This window comes from Lucilia sericata, unplaced genomic scaffold (genome assembly GCF_015586225.1).
Source record: "Lucilia sericata isolate MDLA Ls3-8-SP2 unplaced genomic scaffold, ASM1558622v1 Contig000639F_arrow, whole genome shotgun sequence".
NCBI lineage: Eukaryota > Metazoa > Arthropoda > Insecta > Diptera > Calliphoridae > Lucilia > Lucilia sericata.
The window spans coordinates 155,867-174,027 of record NW_023994645.1 but is presented as its reverse complement, the minus strand read 5'-3'; the positions used below and the strand labels follow the sequence as shown (position 1 = coordinate 174,027).

Below are 18,161 nucleotides of genomic sequence, written 5' to 3'. Positions count from 1 at the left end.
CGTTATTTATAGGTTATATACTAGTAATAAGATTCGGGATTTATTACGTCAAACAAGTAAGAGTGTTATATTCGGTTATGCCGAATCTTATATACCAACCATCAAATCACTGCCATAGAAATATCGATATTAATGAGAACATCAGGGTAATATTAAGAGTTCCATTAATGGGGGTTTAACTATTGACAGTGCTCTTTCGAATTAAATAACAGTGAAATAGTTACGGTTACAAATTGCCAAAAGAATCAGTTGCCAATAATTCCTCAAAATTCAAAAATGAAATAAATCCCTAAAAATATTTTTGGGAAGTTATTTCATTATATTACTTTTATATCACGAAATAAAAAAAATATATGTTTGATAGCCGGCCTTCGGCCGGGCGCCAGGGTTTTCTCCTCTGAGATATATTGGACACCGGCTTCGCTAAAAATACACTTTCCGTGTAACAAGAGCGTTCGACCTTAGGCCGGCTATTTAGGAATTCTTTATTAAGCGAAGCCGGTGTTGGACATATCATAGAGAAGAAAGTCCTTGCGCCCGGCCGTAGGCCGGCTATTTAGGAAATCTTTACTAAGCGAAGCCGGTGTTGGACATATTATAGAGTTGTAAATCCTTGCGTCCGGCCGTAGGCCGGCTATTTAGGAAATCTTTACTAAGCGAAGCCGGTGTTGGACATACCATAGAGAAGAAAGTCCTTGCGCCCGGCCGTAGGCCGGCTATTTAGGAAATCTTTACTAAGCGAAGCCGGTATTGGACATATTATAGAGTTGTAAATCCTTGCGTCCGGCCGTAGGCCGGCTATTTAGGAAATCTTTACTAAGCGAAGCCGGTGTTGGACATACCATAGAGAAGAAAGTCCTTGCGCCGGTCCGTAGGCCGGCTATTTAGGAAATCTTTACTAAGCGAAGCCGGTGTTGGACATATTATAGAGTTGTAAATCCTTGCGTCCGGCCGTAGGCCGGCTATTTAGGAAATATTTATTAAGCGATCATTGATCCATGATCCATGCAAACATTTCAAACTTTGTCAACCATGTTACCAACAACTGAAAGAAAGTGCTGAGCAAAAAGGAACACAAACATTGTGTCCAATTTGTCGTGCCATTATCAAGAATGGTACATTTATATATTATTAATTATTAAAAATTTTGAAACATTTCATTTGTGTACTGAATTTTATTACATTTCATTTGTGAACTGAACTTTATTATATTCATTTGTGAACTGAACTACATTTTTTTTGTAAATAAATTTGAATTATGAAAAAAATTAAATGAGCAATAACACCATAATGGTTTTATTTCATTCCTTACATGGAAATAAAGTCATATGGCCTTATTTCTCAATGAAATGAGAAATATAACCATATGGCTTTATTACCTATGGCTTTATAACACGGCGCCATTTCAAGTGCTTTTCCAAATTATGCGTATACTTAATATTTATAATATCAATAAATCATTAACACGTATACATACAGGTGTCGTTAATAAAAGCAGTGCAATTTCACAATATAAAACTTTTCACTTGAGATGAAAACATGAACATGAAGTGTTTTTGATTTCATATGTTCACAATTTTTGTTCTTTATGACAAGAGCTACAACTTTGCCTCAGAGAATAAAACAAAATTCTGAACGGTTTGCAAGATATGAACCTGAAAAAATTATCACTTTTTTGCAAAAATGACGCCGAGGTCCCAAATTTTTGGGGTCCCATACAAAAAGTACATGACTTTGGGCAAAACTGGTACACATGGGTCTTTTTTGGTCTTTTATCACGTTTGTTTATAGTATATTGCTAAATTTCCATGATTTAAAAATTACACACACTACAAACTCTACACCACTTTTATGGGGATGTTATACTGAGTTTACGCTGGTGTTTGTAACGCACAAAAATGTTGGTCTATACCCACCTTAAAATATACCAATCGGCTTCATTTTCTTAATTTTCCTAATCGATTAAGCTATGTCCGTCCGTCCGGCTGGTCGGATGTCCATGATAATTTTGTGGTTAAACTCAATCCATTATTTTACCTAGCCTTCATAAAACTGAGCCTCCGGAAAAGGGCTTTGGAGCTAATAATTATGTTATATATACCGATAAAAAGCAGCACAGTTAAGCTTTATACATACCTTGATGACATATTAATTCGTTAAAAATAGCCCAAAGACATTACTAGACTACTTAAATGTAATCCAGTTGGTATGAAGTAGACATTGAAATATATGTTGTTAAGTTAGTATGTCATTAAAAAGTTTTCTCTACAAAATTATTCATATTCAATATAGCAACTAATTCATTATTATAAATTCAAAATATGTACCTTTCGGGCAAAATCATCAAAATTGAAAAACTTTTTCCATATACCATTGAAAATAAAAGTCACAAATAAATATTTGATTTAGAACGAAATAATTTTTTTTTTTTTATATTTTTGTTCATTTATTTATTTTTACTCATTTCATAATATATTTTATTCAATATTCATAAATTTATATGTATGTATATGTTAATGTATCTGTGTCTGAGAGTATGTATGTATGAGTGTGTATCCTAGTAGTTGCATGTATGTAAATGAGTGTGTAAATTTTGACTTTGTTATTCTAATAAATAAAAAATTATGTTTTCTCCATTTTTTTATTACATTTCTCTGGCAAATATGACATTGAAATCTTATTAAATTTAGAATCAGATTTAAATTAAATTACTTTTATATGCATGTAACAGTAAGTGTAAGTTAGTATGAATGAAAATGTATTTGAGTGTACAAATATGATTTGATTTTTTTTTTTTTTTTTTGTTATTTTAATACTTATTTTGAAAAAGGATTTTTTTATACCTTTATAGTTTGACATTAAAGAGAAAACTATAGTAAAGGAAAACACAAACAAATAATTTAAATAAAAGTAGAAAAATATTTACAATTTACGTTTTCAACATAGATACATACATAGTTATACTTTTACTTATATATAAAAAAATAAATAAAACTTACAACAATATTTGTCATTAGTAAGGAAAGTAACAAAAAAATTGTGTAAGAGAGGAAATAATAATATACATGTTGTACATATATACTACTATATATACGAGCAAGTGTGTATATAAATTTTTATTTCTACAAAATGAAAGTGAAAACTTTTTTTTTTATATATTAACTAAACTTTTTTGTTATTTGTTGTCAAAGCCAACAATTCACCAGCCACCCAACCGACCAAAACAAATACTGGGCAAAATTTATTGCAGAGAGTATAAGAAAATAGTAAAAGAAGTAACTAATAGTACTGAAGAGTCGGTCAATAGCGGCTATGCTGAATCTTATATACCCATAATCAAAGTATGTGTTACCACGATTTACTCATTTATTAGATTTATTTTATTATCTTGGTCAAGGACCGAGCTCTAAAAAGAATGTTTTAAAACATATAGATATTTTCCGAAAAGGTCAATTATGAACCTAATCACATAAAATTCTGAAAAGGGTTGTTTCATTAAAGTAGACTTCTGAAAGGGATCTTATATGAGAAGTAGGGTCAAATATTATCCGATCCTCATAAATTTAAAAGGATCCAAAAAGCCTTAACGGAAATGATTTCTTTTGAGACAAAAAATGAAAATTAACAAGTAAGCTAGTTATATTCGGTTATACCGAATCTTATATACCCACCACCAAATAATGAATTTCGGTTCTTTAAGTCAACTATGAAAAGATCCTCATAAAACTTGATGAAATGATTTAGCTTTTATAAAACTTTTTTGTCTATTGTTCGATATACATATACGCCTTATAAAATTTGGCAAACTAAACTGGTATTTTTGATCCAGTTATATATTATAGCCCGATTCTCATAAAATTTTACATGAAGATGTTGGTTTCTATATAACTGGTTTATGTCGAATTTTAACGCTATAGTGGTATATTTTTTGAGTGAGACTTTATGTAAGGGATAGGGTTAAATATGGACCCATAAAAATAAAATATGTTTATGTCGAATTTCGCTGTTATAGATGTCCCCCGGGCATATTTCCTTGATGATAGATCCGCATCTTGGTGTATTACAATACGGGAGAAAAGAGGTGTTACCAATACCTCTAGCCTGACGGGACTATAAACTGTTGATGTCACTTCACTTCTCACCTAGTCCTTGGTATGATTTGACATGGGGTCTAACCAGAGAACCACATAATCTGGTACTACGGGTGGCGAGTTGCCCACAGGACTGGTCAGTTGGTTGAGGTTCCTTCGGGACCTTCGGGTAGTGGCTATGGTTTAAACCCAAATTCGCGGGAAGAGATTGATGGTTTAAGGGCTGATATATCCTATATTCAATGCGCTGGCTAATTTTCTTTTCAAATGATACAGGTTTGTGTATAAAGCAGCATATGCTGGATTCCTGAACCCGATCGATATTTCTTACCGGTCATGTAGCAGGAAGCCGGTATATGCTGGGGAATTGTCAGGTTAGCGTTCATTAGTTGCCTGTCATTCCGTAGAAAGATCTTTATGATCATGGGAATGGAACTGATGCAAAAATCGGTGAAAGATTGGGAAAGTCTCCATATATTGGAGACTAGTACTGATTTAGTATGCCTATTTACGCTTCGGGGAAGTTTCTCTGTACTGTTGCCATTTCAACAGGATATATTGATTCATGCTACGCGACTATTTGTCGGGGCAATTATTGGGTTCAGTTGACTTTGGAAATTCTTACATCCTATGTTACAGATCGGTTCATGAAGAGGGATCCTGATTTATTATCTTGGATATTTCGGGCTACCATATACGTCTCTAGGTGCTGTTGCCAAACCAACAGAAGCCATCTCAGTAGTGTGGTTGGGCGACATATAAGGTCAGGAATGCACTGATGTGAGTCTTTAGATGATGAGACTGTTTGTGGGGACAATGACATTGTCATGGGATCAATAGGGTGTTTTCACCTGATGTTGGGTCCGCCCCTTCTATCGACTCTAACCAGTGATTGCCTTCTCCTTGTTGGAGTTAGATTGAGTTTGCTCATGACACCTGTCCTTCCACAACGGGGCTACTATGGCAAAAGATAGCTCGACTACTAAAGCAAAGTGCGCGTATAATGGATCCATATACGTAAATTGCCACCGGCGTGTAAGAAACACAGTGGGGCTGTGGTAAGTCGTTATATTTTAGCTCACCCAGTGTATGAAACAGACCACCGCGAAATAAGGCCCTCAGGGCAGGTGTTAACGTAAAGCACTTCGACATTCTTGTTATAGACGATTTTCTTACACTGTTATGACCATTAAAGTCATTTTCACAAGGTGTCCTTATATGACGGGTAGGGTCAATTATGGGTCGATCCTTATAAAAGTTTACAGAGAGATTTAGGTTCTTATAAAACATGTTTATGCCGAATTTCACTGATATGCTACTTTTAGCCAGTTATGAACGTTAAAATCTTTTTCTGATGTAGAAAATATATGGGGGCTAGGCGAAATCGTGGACCAATATTGCCCATTGTCAATGCCAAACAAACTGCATCAACTGAAATTATCTGTGCGAAGTTTCAGATCGATAGCTACATCCGTTTGAAATCTATCGTGTTTTCAATAGACAGACGGACAGACAGACAGACAGACAGACAGACAGACAGATAGATAGACAGACAGACAGATAGATAGACAGAAATACAGAAAGACGGACATTACTAGATCGATATTTTACAAACGGAATGACAAAAACAATATTAAGTCGGCTTTTGAGAGTTACAAACATTGATTTAAATATATAACACCCTTCTACAGTAGTAGTACTGTTGGCTATAAACAAGTTTCCAACTTTTACGCAACTGCACACACATTTGAGGTCAGCAAAGTAGCGGTGGAAGATAAGGAAATCGCATTTCCTGCAAAAAATAAAAACTTGTAAACTTTAAGCAACTTACTACAACACAGTGCAGTAAAATAGCGGTAGTAATAAAAAAATCAGAAAATAATTTTAAACACAAATTCGTGAACTTATACAACCTAAACTACTCCCAAAGGTATTTAAGTAATGAAATTACTTATATTGCTATTATTTTAAACATAACTAACTGCATCTGCTTGTGTATAAGTTGAACAGGAAGGTGAAAACATTTCATATTTATGTACGAAATCACATTTTATTTCTGTATGTTGGAAAAATAACAATTTTGTTTCTTTTTTTTTTTTTTTTTTTTGATGGGGGGAAAATAATATTATTATGACTTTTGACAACTGCTTTTCTTAGTTTTACTCCAGTTCTGTTGTGATTTCTTTTTTACTTAGTTATTTTTTGTAATTATGAAAATTATTCAAACAACAACACTCAAAACAAAAGGACACTTTAGAGCAAAGAAACGACAAAAATATAAACAAATTGCTAGTAAGTAGAAAAATTTATTTTGCGTCTTGCGCTGCGTAAATTTAACAATTTCTTTTGCTAGTGAAAAAAGGAAGTCTTTAAGTATTTAATTAAAACAAAAATTATACACTTTCTATTTCTGTAAAGCCCAGATTCATTGCAAGTTCTGCTGTTATTATTTTTTTTTGTTGAGTTGCTAGTGGGTGTTAATTGGCTGTTGACTGTTGTTAATTAAAAGAAAAGTGGATTTTTTACTTTTCCTTTAGCTTATTACATATTTTATTATTTTACTTCTTTTATATTAAATTTTTAATAATTATTTTTAAGTTTTTCTTTATTTTTGGCTCTGTATATGTTTTTGTTATTTCTTTGTTGCATGTTGTTGACTTTTACAGCAGTTGCTTTAATTAACTTAATAACTGCAATTGTCAACTGTTTCTGCCACCAAACGAAGGCTGCCAGCCTGCCTGCCTGCCATACATATTACGGCATTATTTAGTTCATAACAAAGTAGGCAGCTGTAACGTAAATCCAATATAATTGTATCAATTCTCTTATGCTTATGTTGCACACAACTACAGCTGCTGCAGAATTATGTTGCACGGCTGCCGGTAATTCACCTGCAATAAGGAGAAGTGAAAGAATATAAAATGTGGTTAAAAGATTTTACAAAAGGTAGTTAACAGTTAATTAAACTCTTAGTCATAAAAGTGTAAAATGTTTTAAGAATTTTCACTTATATGTAGTTGTATGTATGTTAAACAAATTTTGTCACATGTCGTGATTAAAGAATTTTGCAAGTTTAAGATTTTTACAAGTACATTAATTAAATTTTGAGGATAATAAAGCTAATTGGTTTGTACAAGATTATGGAGCGAAATAAGTTTGAGCCTCAAACTTTGGGGTGTCTTAATGGTATTTTATTATTAGTTATGTTTGAAAATTCTGCAAGAAATTGTTAGGATTCATAACTTTGTTCCAAAAATATGTACATACTTAAGTTTCTAGAGTTAAGAAGACCTTTCCAGTAAACAAATTATTAAAAACAAAGTAAATTATCATGGAAACCCATGGTAAGATGGTAACTTTAATGTAAATCTGCAAGAAAGCTTTTGGAGAAAAATGGAGGATAAAGCCTGACTTTGTACAGTAGATTGTACAATAGTTTTATGTGGTTATTATTTGGTGAAAAGCACTAAATATAAGCTCAATTTGCAAACTCCTTGATAAAGTTATAAGGATAATGTCGATTCTAATAACCAGATCACTAAGGACAACTTCAACAAAATCTCTTTTTGCGTTGCTAAACTGGATTACAACAGGCTTGTTGGCCAGAAAAAGTTGCACTCACAACGGCATTCAGATTAAATGCAAATAAATGGTCGTATATATCATATGGACATGCAAGTATATATTACCGATAGGATAGAAAACCTACTGTATAATATCGATTATTGCGTCCCAAAATGAAAATGTGGGACTAGAGGAAGGTCCACGAAGACTATATGTTTACACGGATGGCTCTTAACGAGGAGAACGAGTAAAGGGAAGGAATTTTTATTCCACAATTTGGAGTCAGAATTACTTTCAGAATCACCAATGATTGCAGTCCAATTGGGGCCGCGATATCAGCCATTAAATGAACAGCAAACTGGATCTGATACAACGGAATATTGAACAGAGATATCTTAATATTTACTGCTACAATCAAGTCCCTGATATGTGTATACTCTACATAAGGAATGACGGTTAACCATCAATAGAATGGCGAGATAATCAAACATCGCACTCGTATGGGTACGAGTACAAGGGGATTCTACAGGCAACTATATCGAGTTCGCGAAAATAGGTTCACAAATGTATGCAAAACACTCACAGACAATATGTTCTACGAACTCTCCCAGGTAAGATGGAGAAATGAACCAACCTGCAATCCCAGGTAAGTTGGAGAAATGAACCAACTTGCATTCAAACGAAGAAAGCTTGCTAAGAGCGAATGTACTATCTTCTGAAACAAAGACGATCCAAGCTTAGCAGAATGGTAGCTATAAATTTGATAACCATGCTATGAGACTTGGAATACTTTACAATCACTTCTGTAGAAGCTGACAGGATGATGGAGAAGAAGAATCTATTAACCATATCTTATATCACTGTCCGGGATAGTGACATAATATCTGATATATGAGGCATCGAATTTTGGTGGATACTTGAGATTCATTTGAATTTAAACTAGATAATCTATACGCCTTTATCAGTCAGTGAGGTTTATTTGGTGAAACAAATTCTAACACCACTGATTAATAGTTCTTTTGAGTTTAAGGCTCTCTCCTTCTATATATAATCACAACTTCTCTCTTAATCTACCATTAATTATCATAAAGGGACCACGTATGCGTTTTTCGCAGCCTGAAAAACCATTCAACCAAGTGGTTAAAATACTAATATACTAAAGAAGACTGAAACTTTAAGATTCGAAATCTCTATAGATAATTATGAACCGCTGCGCATTTCATACCTAATACCAGATTTCTTTACAAAATCCCTTAAAATATATCCATGGTTTTGTTGTTAAGATATGTAAGTAAATGCTGTTTAAAATGGAACTATATGTTACTGAAATCTTTATAGTTTAAAGCGATTATCAGCATTGTAGCTAGTTAAAGTGCATTACAAAATTGATATACTTGAATACAAAAGCTATTATATAATAGCAAAAAAAATACGAGATAAATCAAAAAAATTACTATAAATTCTCCGAAGTGCACTTAATAATAACAATGTCGCATTTTTATAAAAATATATTCACTATAAATATTGAAAAGTTAACAATATATAAAATAGAAAAAAAACACACATTCATCTACAACTTACCTGTCAACACTTGAACCTGTACAATAGCCGTAAACAGTCGCCCAATCGAACATGAATAATTACCAGTGTCAGTTAATTTTGCATCGGTGATTGTAACTCGACTCGTAAGCCATTTATCGTTCGAACTGCAAAATAATAAATAGAAAAACTGTTTAAACACACATGTATGTACAATGTATATAAATTAATTTTGCCACAAATACTCAAACACAAAGTTGCAGCAGTTGTTAAATATGTAACCCTGCAGTTTCCATATGTGTAATAAAGACTTGTTAAAATAACTAATGACTTAGGCAGGCTCTACGAACTGCGGAGTTATTCAATTAAAATTCAATACATACACTTATACTTATGCACATATTATATCTAAGTTTTGCATATTAGTTTTGTTTATATACCATATTGTATACATGTTGGTAAGTGTGATCCTTAGAGCTGTATGTCATTGTGTCAAAAACAATTAGATAAAAGCAAAGTTATATTTTACAAATGTAATGCCCCTGTTGTAAAATCTACAGTGGCAATCAAGTGTGAAAACACCAAATACATTTACTTTCTTTCTAGATTTCTAGATAATTTATAAGTTGAAAAGGAACTCATTGTTTATTTTAACTTTTCGAACATGTTTTGTTCATTGTTGTTTTCCTGATATATTAACATTTTGGTTTAAATGTAGTTCGTTACAAACTACAATAATAATTTATTGATATTTTCGTTTAGATGTTTGTAGTTGAAATGTAAATATACGACCTTCTTAGCATTACAACTACATACATACTATGGTTTATAGTGTGAAAGACTAATTTGTATTTGTGTACGAAAACAACTCAAAAGGAAATTAATTAGTTTGTTAGCTTTGCAAGGACTTCTCTTAGAATATATGCATGTTAAAGCTGACGCTTGATTTCGAAATATTTAAAATGGTATTAACTAAAAATTTCATTAGAAATGTATAAGTGATTAACATTTGTATATATTTAACTTGACTTTTGTAATGCATTAGTCTCACACACCTTGCACATTTACTATTCAAGCCAATTCAATGGTTATAGATTTTTATTGAAATTTGTCCATGATTTTATCTGGGTCCTATATAAGACGCCTCTCCAAATTCGTATGATGATATATACATTTCTGTGGAGTATAATCGACCTGAATGCCCATATAAAGAAATATACAATATGCAATTATTTTTAATAATTTTAGAATATTCCGAATTTTTTATCATTAACTAATATTTAATTCCTAAGAGTATTTAGTTTCATCAAGAAAAAGTTTTAAAAATTAATTTAACTTGATAAAATTGTCAAACATATTAAATACACTAAAATTTATTTCAATACTGTGATTAATTAAATCAAGAATTTCTATTGAAATAGAAAACACAGACAAATATTTGCAGAGTTGTAAATATATAAATTCTTAAGTAATAATTATATAAATAGTAGTAACACAAATAATAATTGTTAGATTTGAGACTTGAAAAAAATGATTGTCAGTGGTGTCCGGTAGTGTTCTATTCCTATTTGAGGCTAACTAACTAACTAACTAACTAACTAACTAACTAACTAACTAACTAACTAACTAACTAACTAACTAACTAACTAACTAACTAACTAACTAACTAACTAACTAACTAACTAACTAACTAACTAACTAACTAACTAACTAACTAACTAACTAACTAACTAACTAACTAACTAACTAACTAACTAACTAACTAACTAACTAACTAACTAACTAACTAACTAACTAACTAACTAACTAACTAACTAACTAACTAACTAACTAACTAACTAACTAACTAACTAACTAACTAACTAACTAACTAACTAACTAACTAACTAACTAACTAACTAACTAACTAACTAACTAACTAACTAACTAACTAACTAACTAACTAACTAACTAACTAACTAACTAACTAACTAACTAACTACTAACTAACTAACTAACTAACTAACTAACTAACTAACTAACTAACTAACTACTAACTAACTAACTAACTAACTAACTAACTAACTAACTAACTAACTAACTAACTAACTAACTAACTAACTAACTAACTAACTACTAACTAACTAACTAACTAACTAACTAACTAACTAACTAACTAACTAACTAACTAACTAACTAACTAACTAACTAACTAACTAACTAACTAACTAACTAACTAACTAACTACTAACTAACTAACTAACTAACTAACTAACTAACTAACTAACTAACTAACTAACTAACTAACTAACTAACTAACTAACTAACTAACTAACTAACTAACTAACTAACTAACTAACTAACTAACTAACTAACTAACTAACTACTAACTAACTAACTAACTAACTAACTAACTAACTAACTAACTAACTAACTAACTAACTAACTAACTAACTAACTACTAACTAACTAACTAACTAACTAACTAACTAACTAACTAACTAACTAACTAACTAACTAACTAACTAACTAACTAACTAACTAACTAACTAACTAACTAACTAACTAACTAACTAACTAACTAACTAACTAACTAACTAACTAACTAACTAACTAACTAACTGTGACCCATTATGTGTCCATCCGGAAAAAAAAACGAATAATGATTTATATAAATACAAAACATATTCCTGTCAAATTGTAGCCCGATATCTTTACCTTATATTGGGGCAATGACCAATAATAGCCCAATCTGAATCAAATTTCGCAGAATAATTATCGATACACAAAACATAATCAAGCCGAATTCTATCCTGATATTCTTTTATATGTTATGAATTATTTATGAATTATATGGTATTAGCCTTATTTGAGAGGAATGACTAAATATGGAGTTATCTGAAACCAATGATTTATTTGTATGTATATTTCAATTTTAATCGGGATGTTTTTTTTGACAATGAAATATGTGCATTGAAGTAAATTTCGGAAGTGGACCTTATATGAGAGGGAAGTATGACCAGCTATGGACCGATACGAAAAAAATTTAGAAGGGTGATTAACATATAATTTAAACACATTAATAACGACTTTTGTCTCGATATCTTTATTAAGTAATAAAATATGTCATTCCTTTCACTTTGAGAAAGGTACCTAATATGGGAGCTATGACAAATTATGGACCTATCCAGAAAAACATTTTCAGAGCGACTTCTATATACTTATTTATGTGCAATTTTTTGCGATTTCTTTATTTAGGAAATTTAGGTAGAATATGGAGCTTAAAAATAAGGACTTAAATAAGTCATTACAAATAGGTAATTTAATAAGTTAGTTTGTTTTACATAAAAAAAGTATGCGAACCTGAGTTTCATGTTTATTAATCTTTTATGCCATCGCTATAAAAATAAGTACTTATACCCAGCAAAAACTTACATTGAAAAGTTGCTAAAAATGCTAAAATTTGCTTACATTATAGCATTATAAGTCATTATTTAGACACGGGGATGTTATTGGAGGATCGCTTACAAATAGGGAGGCAGTAAGGTAAGTACTTACTACGATCACCTGCAAATAGGTAGTAGTATGTAAGTAGTTTTGTTTTGAGAAAAAGATTGTCTACGTGGATATGCAGTGGGCATATTAGTTTCCACAATAATAATATTTTTTCGTTTTTGTTAAAAAAAAAAAAGTTCGAAAGACTGAAAAGTAAGTATTTATATAATATATTATTTGTAAGTTATTACTAAACTCATTCTAAGTAATGCAGATAGTATGAAGTAGTCATTGAAAAGTAAGTTGTTGAGTAAATACAAGTCATTACCATGTTTTTGCCCCATTATTTGAATTTGATGTACATACATGGGTTGTAGACTTAGTACGAATCATCAATCTTGGATGATACCAATTGTAATTGAAGCTATACCAATTACAATCACTATTGCAGGTATTTAGTATTTGCTGGTTATTTAATCTTTGGCAGATTTTCATTAAATTGTACTTATAGCCTTTAAAATAATTCAGAAACAAGCTTTTTAAATATCAATGATTTAACTCTTTTATACAACAATTCTTGTTATCAAAAGCATGAAGGTGCTGATACATTGTATGTCATTTTATTATATATTTCTTATTTCTCTACTTAGGAATTAGTTTTTCTTTGCTTGCAAGAATCGTAATTTAAACTAATATGGGAATAAATGTTGGTAAATATTACATATTTGGTACACATGCATGCAGATGTCTTAATCAGAAAGTGTTTGCGGTAGGTTTTGTGGTTTTTACTTATGTATTAAATCTAAACATCTATAGGGAAATCTTTGTAACAAATCAAAATTAATAACAAGTTTGTATAAATATATATATATATTTTTGTTAAATGTTATAAATTACTATAGATATTGCTAGCAATTTCTTAACACAGCAAACTACATAGTTGTTTTTAATGTATGTGTAAGAAATTTTTAGCTTAAAGATATACATTCATATAAGAAGAAAGCTCTTAAGACTTGTCGGAATGTATGTAATGCATGACTTATTTATGTATGTATTTCATTTCAGCCTTTACAATTCAACAAACAATTCAATTTCAACTTACCAATAAGTGATAAATGATTATAATTACATACTATACTTACTTTTGTGCATATAAACATATCGCTTACTGGAATGTTGAAGAGTCATAATATTGTTTAACCATTTTATTATAGCTTTCCAGGTGAATTAGAAATATGAATTTACATTCAACAATAAGTCATTATTTAAACTCATTGGAGGCATGTGCTTACCACGTCGGTACTATCGCATACAAATAAGGAGTAAATTAAGTAGTTTTTGTTTAAGAAATAGAAAAAGCATACCAGGATATGCCTATTGTGTCTTCTATTAATTTCGAGAACAATATTTGAAGGTAAAAAATAAGTATTTACATATTACATTATTTGTAAGCCATTACTAGACTCCTTCTAAGTAATACAGACGATATGTAGTGTTCACTGAAAAGTAAGTTGTTGAGTAAGCACAAGTCATTACAATATTTTTGCTGGGGAGGTACAAAATATGGATGAGTATTATTAAAAACTTGAATTTGTTAAGTAGTGACCATTTTGCCTAACGTAAGCGATATATTCCACCACTACATACATAAGTATTACAAATAAGTACATTATATACATATATGAAATAAGTATTTTGCTATATATTTAAAGTTACATTTGTAACGGACATTTTATGGGAAGACCAAATCTACCAAACACAACGTTTTGATTAATGGCTTAGACATCGTCCCATGTCTATAAATATTTAAATTACAAGCAGAATGTTTATACAGAAAATACATAAACAAACATGTTTATATATGTATCTTGTTTTGGTTTATAATACAGCAAATTCTATTTATTTACTCGTAGTCATTGCCATCGTTCACATCATCATCATTAATATTAAATAGACCGACAACTTTTATTTTATTGCTGAAACACCGAAATAGAGTTGTATATGTATTGTTTGTAACGTGTAATCAATTGGTCAGTGACCTGATAACATGGCAATAAAGTATTTATATTAACTTTCATAAAATATTACATGAGATGTGGTAATAGAATGTTGCCAAAGCTTGTCGAATTCAATTTAATGAAAATGTTAAAAAAAATAAATATTTATTATAATGAATTACAGCACTTAGTGCATGTATTGAACAGTTTTCAGGTGAATAAATGGCCATAATTTAAGCAGAAAAAAATGCTATAATTATTTTGTAACATTTTATTTATTTATTAGAATTTCCTTTATCAATTAGAATAAGTAATAAATATTGCAGCTCATATTCAGCTGTAACAAATCTTATACAAATAACTAACACAAATATCTTAAACATTTAACTACGCTTTAACTTTGGTTTGTACAGAAATACAAGTCTCAAGTCACACAAAGGCTAAGAACTGTTAGTCGTTTTAGGATATCAGGTGAAATTTCCTTTTCTAATAAATCTGGCATTTATAGCTAGGGAATCCGGCAATATGAAAATCCTTGAATTTGAATGTTAAATAAGTACTCACCGTCATACAAAATTTGATTTATAAACACTTTTAAAGTTTAAGTTTGTTTATGAATAGGGCCTAAAGTTAATATCGAATGGTGGCCCAATTTATGGGCTTCGATCATTATATTAATATGAACGTCAGGGTGATTTTTGAAATAAGGGTTTCAATGAGGAATGGACCCAGCTTTCCAAAATTTGAAGAAGTAATTATTTTTTTGAATACGAATATAATTCTATCCTAATGCTAAACTTTTGGTATGTTTTATTAACTATAAACTGATTTTCTGTAAGATGGTTTGGGAGTAGCGTAAACTATGGTCCGATCCTCATAAAATTAGGTTTCATTAACATAAATTTTGATTCCACAAAAAGTTTTTTGTGTCCAATTTCATTGTTATACGGACATTTTAAAGCCAATTATGAGAGTTAAAGTCATTTTCTGTAGAAGGTGAATTCCTCACTAAACTTGGTAGAAAAACCTTTGTTCGTACAAGACTTGCTTATATCGAATTTAATACCACTGAGCGTTAAAATCATTTTATATGGGAGGTAGGGACACTTTTGGCCCTTCCTCAAGAAATTCATAGAGAGATTTCGGTTAGTATAAAATACATTTATGTCAATTTTCGTTGCAGGCATTTTTTAGACATATATGAAAGTTAAAGTCATCTCATGAAGGGAACCTTATATGGGGGATATGGTCAATTACGGACCGATCCACATAAAACTTGTAGAGTGATTTAAGTTCCCACAAACTTGTTTATTGTGTAGTATATAGTATTTCTGAGCCCATAATGGTCGTTGGAGAAGGGTAGGGTCAATTATGGGCCGATCTTCATAAAATTTGGTACAGAGATTTTGGTTTGTCAAAACTTGTTAATGATAAATATCATCGCTATTCTGACATTTTTAAGCCAGATATGAGCATTAAAGTAATTTTTTGTTTCGGACCTTATATGGGGGGGTAGTGTCAAATATGAACTGATCATCATAAAAGAGAGATTTTTGTTAATATATAACTTATTTATATAAAATTTTATATTTCAATATTCTGGCACTTTTATGCCAACTACGAGCTTTTTCTGAAGGTGGATCTTTATGAGAGGTAGGATCGATTATGGTCCGATCCTTATAAAACTTGGTTGAGAGATTTGATTCCCGCAAATCATTTGTATAGTGAATTTCATCGCTGAAGTAGTATTTTTGAGCTCTTAATAAGCATTTGAGTGGGGGCCTTATACGGTTGGTAGAGGGTATTATGGACCGATCTTCATATATTTTAGTAAAGAAATTTATCTTCTTATAAAACTTGCTTATGCTAATTTTATCACTGTACTGATCTTTTTAGGCCAGTTATGACTGTTTGAACTGTACATCGTAGGGCCATTAATATGGGGAGCAGGTGAAATCGTGGACCTATCTAGCCCAGACAACTTACATCAATAAAAAGCATTTGTGGAAAATTTCAGTTCTCTAGCTTTATCCGTTCGGATTCTATCGTGTTTTTAACAGACGAACGGACAGGGCTAGATCGTCTTAGGATCTAATGAGGATCAAGAGTATATATACTTTTCTAGGTGTTAGACCAATATTTCGATATGTTAAAAACGGAATGCGAAAAACAATATACCCCCCATCTTTTAATGCCCCACTATCTAAAGTTAAATAAACATTTAAAGCTTCTGCGAAAGATACATGAATGTCGTGAAAGATACATGAATGACGTGAATATCTGCCTTGACGCTCTAATTTCACGGTGATCACGCCAATGGCAATTTTTGTACATGGTTCTACCGGTCGATGTGCATACACTTTGCTCTAGTGCTAGAGCTACATATGTAATACCTTGCCATAGTAGCCCCGTTACGGAATGACAGATATCATGAGACAAGCCCAATACATACTACGACAAGGATCTCTGGCTTAGAAAGGGCGTACCCAGCAGCAGGTGAATGCACCCGAAAGTTATGAGGAATGTTCCATCCCTAAAAACATTGTCATCATCTAAAGCCTCACCCAAGTGCACTAGTTAACCTATTAAAGCCGCGCAACAACACTACTGAGATTGTAGAGATATTAGTGTATTTGGTATAGGTATTGGATTTAAAGCCCAATTAAGGGCTAGGCGAAATAAGATTCATCCTAAGGTCAAAAGTAATAAGTGTACCAAATTTCATTGAATTATCTTCAAAATTGATTACAAGGTTTACATGAACAGACTCTGAGCCGATTGGTGTACATTAAGGTGGATATAGGATCATAAATTCTATGCGTTACAAACATCAGCACAAATCCAATATACGCTCCCCAATAAAGTTGTAAAGGGTATAAAAAACGAAAATCTCTCTACAAAATAGCTCCTCTTATAGAAAATAAGTTTATTGTCAATGAATAAAAATTATTTCCTCTATGCAATTACTCACTATTTTAAATTTTCTCGACCTTGGTCCACATTATATACTCTATTCCGATTACCTCATAAATTCACTTTAAATACATCTTACATATTTTTATGGTATGCATATAAGATTCGGCATAGCTGACTATATCATGTCATGTATAAGTAATTAGCACTATTAAAATTGAAAGCATTTTGTTCTTTTGTAACCATTTTTGCTGTTTACAATTCTTTCCATTAAATATACATAAGTATTTATGTATGTATGTATTTGTACATTAAGAGTTCTTTTATTATTACAGTTCGCTTTTGTAGATATTCTCTACAATTGTGCACATATTAATTAAAAATCCATTGTATTGGGAATTTAATTCAAATGATTTAAAAAGTCCCCAATGTTATACAACATCATAAGATCATTAACGCTTTGCTTTAATAATAATGAAGTTAATAATGATTGTATTATTATTTAATGTTGTTAACGATTGTAACGAGTTTATTGTAGCGTCTATGGAACTATAAGTGTACTTATTTGGTTGTATCATTTACC

The 18,161-nt window shown here is 31.1% G+C and overlaps 1 protein-coding gene across 2 annotated transcripts in view; it reads right to left on the bottom strand.

Annotated features, from left to right (window-relative positions):
* Positions 1-6,152: 6,152 nt before the first annotated feature.
* The window catches only part of LOC119606940 (putative uncharacterized protein DDB_G0277255), a 141,883-nt gene continuing 129,874 nt past the window's right edge, over positions 6,153-18,161 (bottom strand). For both annotated transcript variants that reach the window (XM_037960612.1, XM_037960613.1), the window contains 2 exons: positions 9,237-9,361; positions 6,153-6,982 (listed from right to left, as the gene is read on the bottom strand). In XM_037960612.1, coding sequence (XP_037816540.1) covers positions 6,858-6,982; positions 9,237-9,361 — 250 coding nt within the window. In that variant the 3' untranslated portion in view covers positions 6,153-6,857. The remainder of the gene's footprint in view (positions 6,983-9,236; positions 9,362-18,161) is intronic.